General features: G+C 48.5%; 1 protein-coding gene across 2 annotated transcripts; it reads right to left on the bottom strand.

The window, feature by feature from the left end:
• Nucleotides 1–1,811: 1,811 nt before the first annotated feature.
• DUS1L (dihydrouridine synthase 1 like) lies at nucleotides 1,812–10,255 on the bottom strand. 2 transcript variants are annotated; one of them, XM_065735253.1, is made up of 13 exons: nucleotides 9,936–10,255; nucleotides 8,594–8,702; nucleotides 7,975–8,025; nucleotides 7,461–7,573; nucleotides 6,741–6,838; nucleotides 6,518–6,621; nucleotides 5,633–5,777; nucleotides 4,929–5,025; nucleotides 4,550–4,638; nucleotides 3,986–4,152; nucleotides 3,431–3,468; nucleotides 2,434–2,509; nucleotides 1,812–2,162 (listed from the first exon to the last, which is right to left on the bottom strand). In XM_065735253.1, exons 1-13 carry the CDS (start codon nucleotides 10,170–10,172, stop codon nucleotides 2,011–2,013), a joined length of 1,476 nt encoding a protein of 491 aa, XP_065591325.1. In that variant the 5' UTR covers nucleotides 10,173–10,255; the 3' UTR covers nucleotides 1,812–2,010. The 2 variants fall into 2 exon arrangements, with proteins under 2 accessions (XP_065591325.1, XP_065591326.1); XM_065735254.1 differs by having other exon boundaries at nucleotides 6,741–6,823; nucleotides 9,936–10,254.

Here is a 10,255-nt window from a genome sequence, read left to right as displayed (position 1 = left end):
TACTTTTAGGCAGAGGTAGCTCGCCCTTAATTAGCTCAAGTAATTTGAGTCATACTGCAGAAACTGTCATTATGAGATTTATGTTGGAGCAGTTGCAGGTGTTTGGTCGTTGTCTGGACAGAGCCTGACACAGTGCTCTGTGTTGCCAACGTTTTAGGTCTGTGAGGAGGAGATTATTTTGTGCTTGGAGTGTGGCTGAGTGCAGCATCACCGTGGCTGAGCTGCTGTCACCTGAGAGACTTCAGTGGATGGCAGAGAAAGGCAGTGTAGGATAAACTTTAAGACAAACTTTAATAACAGCAAGGGCACTTCTGATAAAGACTTCATTAAAGTGTAGCACGTGCTGTTCAAGCATTTATTTCTTCATGTAAAGACTGTAAAATCTCAGCCTTGCTAGTTTGTGCTGGAGGTTCTTAGGCCATCACCTCCTCTGTCACTGTGAAGTGATGGCAGTGGGGGAGCAGTGCTCTGCAGTGGTTTGGTTTGCTTCCCTCTTGTGTGAGCTGTGGGCAATACATGTATTTATTTTTTCATAGGCACAGAGCAGTATTTTCTTACCTGCACTGTTTGTGCTGATACAGAAAGTAGCAGTGAAGTACTCTCTGCACTGTGAGAGAGAGCTGTGCTTCAGCTCATCCTACTGTGACTCTGTGTTCCTGTCTCTCTTTAGTGGCTGCTGTTGATTATTTTGAGCCACAGACTCAAGGGCAGCCTCATTAGCAAGAGGTGGCCTGACCCAGGAGCTGAGCAGCTGCCTCCCCTGGTGCTTTGGGCTTGGCAGTCTCGTTGCCCTTCGTCCCACAGAGGTTCTCCATTATTTGATGCATGCACAGCTTTGACTGCTGAGCTCCGTCCACGTGTGGGTGATGTAACTGTGAGCTCTGTGTGTCCATAAACTTTGTGCCTTGTAAAGATGTGCTGACATCCAGCTGGGTTTTATTACTAATTCTTGCTGTGCCATGGGCTGGTTCCCAGATGAAGCCAACTGCCTCCTTTTGTGAGGTAAGCTACTGCTGCTCTTTCTTGAGTGCCTCTGAAGAGACCCATACATTTACCCACGAATTCTGGGCTGCAGGGCTCATCCCTGTGACTGAGGATCATTTTCTCACACGGTTCTACATTGCAGAGCACTGTCTCCCCTTACCCCCATTAAAGTTGAGTGCTTCATTTCTTCTTGAGAGTTTTTGAAACACAAACAAAACAAGACATAATCTGGCTCAGTTTGCTGGCTGTGATGTTGTTTGGTTGGAGATGAGTGGAGTAATTACTAATTAGGGGGAAGCAATCCCTAGGTAATGCACGTGTGCCCAGCACCAGTGGTAAATGGCCCTGCTTTGCTCATGTGTCTCCTGGTTCACAAGCACTGCTTGTTAAGAAATTGATACCCTCGTCCTCTTTAGAAAGAAATTAGAATCATCTGTGATGTCTGATGGAGGTTCAGGCTGCATCTTTTTTCCAGTGGTGTAGTGATGCGTGGCAGGGAGCAGGGAGCTGTGTTAGCAGCAGTGCAGTGGGACAGGAGCGCTGGAGATTGGTGTGTCTGCAGCGTGTGCTAAGAAAGGCTGTGCAGGAGGGGATGGGGATAAATGCACCTGAACCACTGATGGTGTGCAATGTGTCCTTCTCAGACTGCCACATCTAAGGAGCTTTCTGACCTGCACCCCACAGCGGCTCGGGGCCTTTCCTCACAATGGGGATTTGGTGATGAGATCGTGTGCTGGTGCTGTGAGATCTGAAACCAGACTGCCAGGGTGGGAGTGTGATCCTCCACGCAGCGTTTTCAGCCTTAGAAACACAGCAGAAGATCAGTTGCATTCTTTTTATTTCAAATGCAGGATATTTCCCTGAGTAAGCAGTTTGTTTTGTTTTTTTACTTAAATAACACTTGGCCAGAACTTAAAATAAACCTGTGGAACAGGTTCACACAGCTGCCCGTGCTCCAGCGGTGGCAGGTTCTTTGGCCCAGGGAAGCAGAGGCCTGGCAGAGGCTCCTGGTTCATTCCCAAAGCTTCACACTGCACTCTCATCAGTGTCCTCCAGTGCAGCAGTCTCTTCCCCATCCACATCTCCTCTCCCACTGAGCTCTGGTGCTGGAATTGCTCTTTGACTGCTCTGCCACAAAAGGGATTTTTCGTATTTGGTCTTAAAAAGTAATCCGTGACCTGAGGAAGCACGGAGGAGGGGGGGGAAAATTAAAAACTAAGAAAAAAAGAGAAACTGAAAGGAGGTGAACGCATGGGGAAATGGAGCAGAGCAGTCCCTGGAGTGAGAACAAGAATCCATCCCAAAGCCTGGGGAGGGAAAGAAGTGCTCTGCAGCCAGCAGCTCCTGAATGGGCACTGGGGGCAGATTTTAAGACACAACACTGTGACTGTATGTGACATCAGGCATTTCTCACTGAGCTCTAAGGGCAGAGCACTCAGCTGTGCTTACCTGGGCAGTCTGCTGTCTCTTTGAATGCTCTTTTCTTGCAGCAGCCTCGGCACATGTTAAAAACACATTTATTGCCCTGGGTGGGGATGTAAAGAAGCTTACATCAGTTCATTAGCAAAAATAAACACAGATAGATATATATTTAACTATAATTAAACAACAGCACTCCAGCTCTGCACATTCAGACCTTTGGAAAAAGGCTGGAGGCATTCACACCTCACTCACAAAGCTGACAGAGCAGGGAGGACAGCTATCAAACCCACAACCACCCCCCAAACCCACAGTCCACTTCTGCTCCAGCACTGTTCTGGGTCACACCACACACAGGAAACACTGTCAGCACTCTGGAACACGAGTTGTGATGTTTGCTGCAGCTGAGCTTGCTGTATTTCTCTATAGAGAACTACATGAAGCAAGGTGCTCAGCAGGTGCTTGGAACTGTACCTAAAATCAATCAATCAATCTGCCCACATCCATTTCTTCTCTTTCTGCAGCTTAAAATATACCTCAGTATCTATTTTCATATAAAGTCTGACCCTTCTCACTGCTCCACCCCAATTGGAACCATCTTTGTGTTTGGGTTTTGCTTTGCTCTGTGGTTCCTACTCTGCTCACCCCTCCCCAACACGGCTTAGAAAGACAACACAGGCCCATTCTAACCCCTTTGAGAGCTGCCTACAACATTACAGCAATGCAAATGCAACACAAAAATGAGAACAAGTTCCACTGTGAGCAGTTCTGCTTGAAGGCCCAAGCTGTTAACTGCTCCAGCAATGAAACCATGGCTTCAGAACCAACCACCCCAAAGCTCAATGTTTGTTTTCCCATTAATGAACACAGCAAGGAATCTTCCTGTAGCAGCAGCCCAAAGCTGAGACCCAGCTGAATGCTGCTCACAATAACTGCTGGAACAGACTGACAGCCCCTGGCAGCAGCCCCCATTGCTGACACTGACACAGCCCCACCTGGTGAGAATGCTTTCCTGACACTGACTCACCTTAGGGTTTCCACATTGATCACACTTTGCATATTTAGCTGGAAAAGACAGAGATCTGACTTCAGCAATGAGTTCCACATGGAGAGAGTACAGTTAAACATTCAGCAGCAGACACAGCACGTTGCTGTGTGAGGCAGAGGGAATCTCTTTTCAAAATTGAAACACAGTACCAAATGAGCAGTGCAGAGCAGGTAAAGATCCACTGAGTTTCTAAGTTGTGTTGAAGTTAGATGCAAATATGAAAAATTAATCTCAATTCCAGTGCAAAAGAGGTGGAAATATACTTGAAACACACAGGAAATCTCCATTCCCAATACCATTAACCAACACTGCCTCGTTTGTAAAGCATTTTGAGCTTAATAACATTGCCTACTGTGGACTGCTGAGCTGCCCTTTGGTGATGAGGTTTCTTATCAAGCTAACACAAATTGAATCATGCTGCCTCCAACCAACCTGCCCCACATCCACCCTAGCTTAAGGAAGTTTCTACATCCGCATACACACGGCCAAGAAAGAGGTGGCAGCAGTGCACTCATGCCAATAGATGTAACTTACGTTTTAAAGATGGGTCAAAGCTTTTATTTGGATTTCTTAACTTCTTTTTTTGCTTGTTCTTTGACAGAAGCTCAGAATTTCCATCTTCTTCCTCTTCCAGAGAGCGTTTCCCTCGCACACCTTTTTCAGTCCCCTTGGTTCCGTTCTCTTTGCATCTCTCCTTTGGCCTGAAATGGAGAATATCACTGTAAGCTGATGAAAGGGAGAAGTAGCTGTTCCCTGGACACTGTCAGCCTACAGAAAAACACAATTCCTATCACAGCCAAATTACAAGGAGATGACGTTGCTTTTCGCTGTGAAGTTCTCTTTGTACAGTGGAATTCTTGCTTTTTTACTTTCTAGAGGAAGAGAAACCTAAAGGAGATGATACATATGATAAATAACATCCCCCTGAACAAAACAGTAACCAGGAAAACAAGAGAAACAAAAGAGGAGAAAGACAATAAAAATAACCTGGAGTTTTCATCTGTTTTCAAACACACCCAAGGGCCTAAAACAGGACTGAATCACTCTGCATTGTTGGTATGGGCAGGAAAAGCAGTTGTGTTAACACAGGTAACTCACCCCGGCCTGACGTACGGCTGGCAGATCCAGTGGAAGAAAGGCAACCCCTCTTTTGGCTTCTCTCCTTCTTTCTGATTCGCTATCTCTTCCTGCAGCACAGGGTCACAGTCAGCTTTCTCAGGAAATAAAACTCTAAGGAGTACTTTCAGCTCCAGGAAACCACCGAGTGTCCTTCAAACTCATTGATGGTTAAATACAGCAAAACAAAAATCAAACAGCAAAACAAACACCTCTAACAGTACAGGAATGAAGCAGATCTCTAACTCCTAAATGCAAAGCTGTTTGGGCTTCTCACTGTGGGTAAGCTACACAAGAGGTGTCTAACAGACATCCCCACCACGTGCAGAGCTGCTGGGGGGAGCAGGGCCCACCGTGGTACCTGGCAGCGCAGCTTCAGCTCCCTGTTGACATCTACAATTCCCTCCAGGGTCTTCACCTTTGCTAATTCGTCACGCAGCTGCTGGTAAACTTGAAGCCTGAGGCAAAAGCCAAACACCAAGTCATGTTTAGTCATCATTCCCAGTCTAAGATTATCTAAAAATGTCTTTGTAAAAGCTTTCTATGGAGTCTGCTCACTGTGCTTGCCTGTGGTAGGAGTTTATCTTCTTTGTTTTAAATCCAGGCAACTGTTATTTTTTCAGGTAAATATTTGTGCTTTTGGGCATGTAAAGAAGGCACTCTGAGATAAGTGAACACGAGCACACTACGCATTAACTACTCCTCAGGAGCTGCTCATGAACGTGCTCTTACTGCACGAGAAATGCAAGACAGATTGACACAAAGGATGAGGAGGCAGGCAGCTTGTGTTTGCCATGAAGTGCATGAATGCACTGCCACACAGCAGCCAATGTGCTCTGAGCTCACACCTTAATTTATCTCCTGGTAACTCCTTTGTTCCCCAAGCTCTGCTTTCCTGCAGTGAAGGCTGAAGGCTTCAGCCCACATTCTCTTCAGGCAGGTCCAGGAAAGGAAACCTTTCAAGACACTAATTCCAGTCTAACAAATTCTTGTATAGAAAAGCCAGACACTTGGAAAGCAGAATGTGAGCCTTGAAAACATCAGGAATGTCCTGGAGATACTCACGTGTGATGCCAGAGCTTGAAGAGATGAGCCCTAACGTAAGACAATGGACAGGGGTACTTCTGCACTATCTCCAGATACTCCTCAGCCATCTCCCACACCAATGGGTTTCGTCCCTCAAACAAAGCTGGGTTGTGAAGATTACCCTCTAGGAAATGAGAAGAAATACTCAAACTTTCCTTTCAGGATTGAAACAGACAACAAAAGCTATGCTCTTGCAGCTTGGCCAGCTTGTACCAGCCAGTACAAGACACAAAGAAGAATGGAGGCTCCACAAATGCTGGCCTGACCTCACAACACTTAATACGTAATGCAATTTTGAGTTCAATAGCTCATACTAAATTAAGTTCTTCATACAAAAGTAAAAAAAAGTAAAAAAAAAGAAAAAAGAAATCAATGCCAATTATTATATGTCTTTAAATGTCAATGCCAATTATTAAATGAGTGTCTTACGTTAAGTTTATAGTCTCAATTGTTTGGCTTCAGTATGCAGATACTGCTCCTTACTAAGCAATGCTCAACCAGTGCGACAAACCTTTGTTAATCAGTGCTTTCTTAAAAGTAAGACTGCAGTGTCCCAGGCCATAGCCTCCACTGCTTTTTGGAAGCTTTTTCTGATGTCTCTCCTGATTCTTGTAGTACAGTCAGTTGTCCAACTGAATCACCCACAGGAATATATCATCACTGAGGACACTTAACTGCACCAAGGCCCATTCAAAAACTATTCCACTGATGAACAGATGCCACGAGAACATTCCAGGGCCACGGGAGAGTTTTTGCTGAGTAATTGGATGTGAGCCTTCCACCCAATGGCACTACAAGTTCAACAGAACAATTCAGAACAGTTTATGTCTTCATCTACTAACAGTAAGAGCTCGTTTTCTTTACCTGCACTCATGACTCCATGCACTCCTGTCTTACGGATACACTCTTCCACGTCACTGAGACACTGGATGTTCCCATTTGCAAACACAGGAATGCTCACAGCTTTTCTGCATCAGTGAATAAACCAGATGAGAATGAGGAAAGGCTGTTTGGAGTTAATCCACAAACTCTACTCCTGTCACACAAACAGATGCTCCACTGCCACTGTGCATTCAAGCTCACTAACCTGACAGCTTGAATGTGCTCCCAGGATGCCACGCCAGCAAGAGGTCCCTTCTGTTCCTTCGTACGGCCATGGACAGTCAGCAGCTGGAACACAACGTCCTGTTTACTTCTTAAGTGTGTGAACCACTGGAACAAATCCACTGACTGAAGACTGCCCTGAATCCCACACGCTTCACAGACACTGCTGAGTTCCCAGTGCTTTATGAAAGGATGTTGGTATAGCAGGGAGGGATCACGGGGTCACCTGCTCCACGCAGTCCTGGGCTTTGTTCAGCTTCACCATCTACTCATGCCACAGAGCAGAGCTAGGGAAAACCTAAACCTATTGCATTGGTTCCTATTGATATATCCAGCTGGTTTGCCCCTCAGCAGAAGGCCTGAGTGCTGTGAGTACTGGCTCTAACAGCACACTGCCTCCTCTCACTGAACCTGGATCCTGGACAGTGAGCCTATTTCTTAACTGCTGGTGGCCATACTGAATTTTGTTTGACTTCCAGTAGCTCTGTGGATCCCATGCACTCATGCTGCCTCCTGCAGCTCTGTGTCAGATGGAGATGCTCACCACGTCACACTTGTAACCAAGCATGCCCACGACACATGCCGATATGTACACTGCATTTTCCCTGTCCGTAAAGCAACGCAGCTCATTCACCTCCACAGATCACAGGATGCTTCACACCGAGCTGTGCCCGATGCCCCGGGGCAGGGAGCAGCTCCTCACCTGGCAGCCAGCCTTCTCCAGCATCTGTGCATATTTCACTGTCTTGTCAATTTCTGGGAAAACGCGGATTTTGCACGTGATGGGAACAGAGAGCTTCTCGTTGGCCAGCAGAACTGGGAGAGATGGGAAAGGTGGGAAGTGGGCAGCATGATGCTGTGAGGGTCAGACATCGTGTGGTATGGGAACAGCTGGAATAAACCACACCACAGATCTCACAGCTTAAACCATCAGCAGAGTCCTCTGCAATCCCTCCTGTACTGCAGACAGTGGGGAGCACACAGCGTGTGTTTTCACATGGAGGCATGGAGTGCTCTGAATGCAGCAGCTCCAACCTTCCCACCACACCTAACGCTCAGTTCCAAGGACTTCCCCCATCACATCTTAACCACTGACACACGTTTACCATTGCCATGGCACACTGCACTCCTCCTGCTCTGCCCCTTCCTCCCTACACCTCCTCTTACTGCTGAGTTCAACCTATTCCCTCTCAAAGGAAGCCTCCCTGAAAACTTACTCATCCTCTGAAGAAGATCCCATTCCTCTTGCAGAAATGCTCCGTAGTGACCTATAATAAAACAGCATCAGGTGGAGCTGTGCAGAAGCATAAGGTCCTGATGTACACATCATCCATACACAAACATCCAGACACTCGCTGACAGAAGCAGAACAAACCCATCCTCAGCATCCCAAGTTTTCATACACAGCTTATGGATTTTGACACACAGCTTTGCAACACCCCTAAGGGTTCAGCAGGTTTTATCCTCTCCATGTTACTGTGAATTAACTCTGTGCAAGCATCAAGGAATCGGGGCATGCTGAGCACCTGCACAGTGGTACTTTAAGTGTAGTTTTGTGATTTTGTTCTCTGATCAACTGAAATCAGTGATTTTTTTTTTCAAGGACATTCTAGACACAAGACCTATTGCTCAAGAGAAATAGGAATTACTAGCACCCCTGATTTTGCTTGAGGTACTACAAAGCTCTGTTGAAGTGGGTGTAATTAAGTCTGATTTCAACAGCGCTGATGCCACCCCCACCAAGTCTTTATTCCTTCACCTTAATGCCCTGCTGCCAAAGCACATGCTCAAAACACGACCCATCTTTGTTTATCCAGGGTTCAAATTTGCACGTACCTCTCTTTGCAATCATCTGAGGGCAGCCCAAATTCAGGTCTATGGCATCACAATAATCCTGAGCCAAGAGCGCTGCTTGGACAAATACCTCAGGATCATTGGCACAGAACTGGGAAGGAGACAAAGACAAAGGCAGTCAGCAGGCAATGGCTTTTTTTTCCCCACATACTGCCAACGGGTCACGATGTACTGTCAAAGCAATCCACTGCTCCAGAAAACAAGCACAGTTCCAAACGACCACTGCCACTTCCCAGCTAAAATAATTAAAAATGAACAGATGATGATGCTGATCATCTAAAGAGCCTCAACCTCCCAGTGAGGAAATGAAAAAAGATGAGCACTGGAAGAGGCAAAGAAATATTTGTGGAATCTTTCACATATGGTAATAGGGGACAGCCCCTGAGATCCACTGCAGAACAAACAGCTGCACTGTGGGAGCACGTCCAGGCAGTGCTGAAGAAAGGAGCTACCTGCGGGTCTCGGGATCCCGAGAAGACTCCAGCTACACATCAACAGATTCAGAAGTTAGGTTGTCCTGAAGCTGTTCTGTAGAAGAGCCCTGGCAGCTGACTACAGGCACAGCCCTTCCCTCACCCCCACTCAGCACAGCTCAGTGCCAAAGTCAGTCAGACTCTCGCAGCCAGAGATCATCCCCCCTCGTCCATTTTGCTGCTCCTTTTGTGAGAACCACCGGGCTCGTGCTGCCCATCCTTCCCTGCTCTGTGCTGCAGTGCCAAGAGCCCCTCTCTCTTTAGGACCTGAATGGAGTACAGGCACAGGCTGCCCAGAGAGACCGTGGTGTCTCCTCTGGAGACACTGAAGACTCACCTGGATGCCTACCTGAGCAACCTGGCCTGGGGAGCTGCTTGGGGTTGGACTCGATGGCCTCGAGAGGTCCCACCCAACCCCTACAATTCTGTGATGCTCCAGAGGCAGGAACACAGAAAGCTTTGAAGCACGTCCCCTCTCCTTTGCGTTTGCTTTTCTGTCTCTTTCACTAAAGCTAAGCACTGAGCTCATGGCTTCAGAGAGCTCCTCAGACACCAGCGCTCCTCCCCGTGGAACAAGGTGGGGCACGACCAGGGCTGCAGGGCGAGGAGCAGAGGCCTCAATGCCTCCAGCAGCCACAGCACGGCTCGGGTCGGAGGGGACCTTAAGGGTCACCGAGCTCCAGCCTCTGCCGTGGGCTGCGTGCCCCAGCTCGGGCCGCCCCGCGGCACCTCCAGGGATGGGGCAGTGCCACGGCCTCAGTGCCCTCGGAGCAAAGCCTCTCCTCCTCGCATCGATTCCCCTTCAGCCCTCCCCCCGCCCTCAGCCCCGGCAGCCTCGCTCCCCTCCCCACCTGCACGATGAGCGGCCGGTCCTCGGGGCAGGCCTCGCCGTACAGGTTCTCTCGGCGGTAGTTGGCGTCCCTCAGGAAGACCTGGGCGTGCAGCATCGGCGTGTAGCAGAGCTGGGCGCCGTGCCGGCGGCTCAGCAGCCTCCAGGCCAGCTCGCTCTGGTCCACCATAGGAGCCACCACGTAGTGGGCGCCGCGCAGCGTCTCCCTCCAGAACGCCTCCCCGCGCAGCTTCGGCATCTCCCTCCGCCCCGCACCGCCCCGCAGCCGCCGCCTGAAGCCCGCAGGCTCGGCCCGGCCAGGGCAGCGCGGCGGCCGGACGG

This window comes from Cyrtonyx montezumae, unplaced genomic scaffold (genome assembly GCF_038088225.1).
Source record: "Cyrtonyx montezumae isolate F1298 unplaced genomic scaffold, pur_monq_1.0 scaffold_19, whole genome shotgun sequence".
Lineage (NCBI taxonomy): Eukaryota > Metazoa > Chordata > Aves > Galliformes > Odontophoridae > Cyrtonyx > Cyrtonyx montezumae.
The sequence above is the reverse complement of the archived record's forward strand: the minus strand, read 5'-3'. Positions and strand labels throughout refer to the sequence as shown.

Bases quoted from the DNA above. Each gene is read 5' to 3' on its own strand.
- DUS1L (XM_065735253.1), bottom strand. From the start codon at position 10,172: ATGCCGAAGCTGCGCGGGGAGGCGTTCTGGAGGGAGACGCTGCGCGGC. The intron at 2,510-3,430 runs GTGAGTCAGTGT...ATCCCCACCCAG, and splicing joins ATCAATGTGGAAACCCTAAG to GGCAATAAATGTGTTTTTAA. The intron at 2,163-2,433 runs GTAAGCACAGCT...GTGCTTCCTCAG, and splicing joins AGAGACAGCAGACTGCCCAG to GTCACGGATTACTTTTTAAG.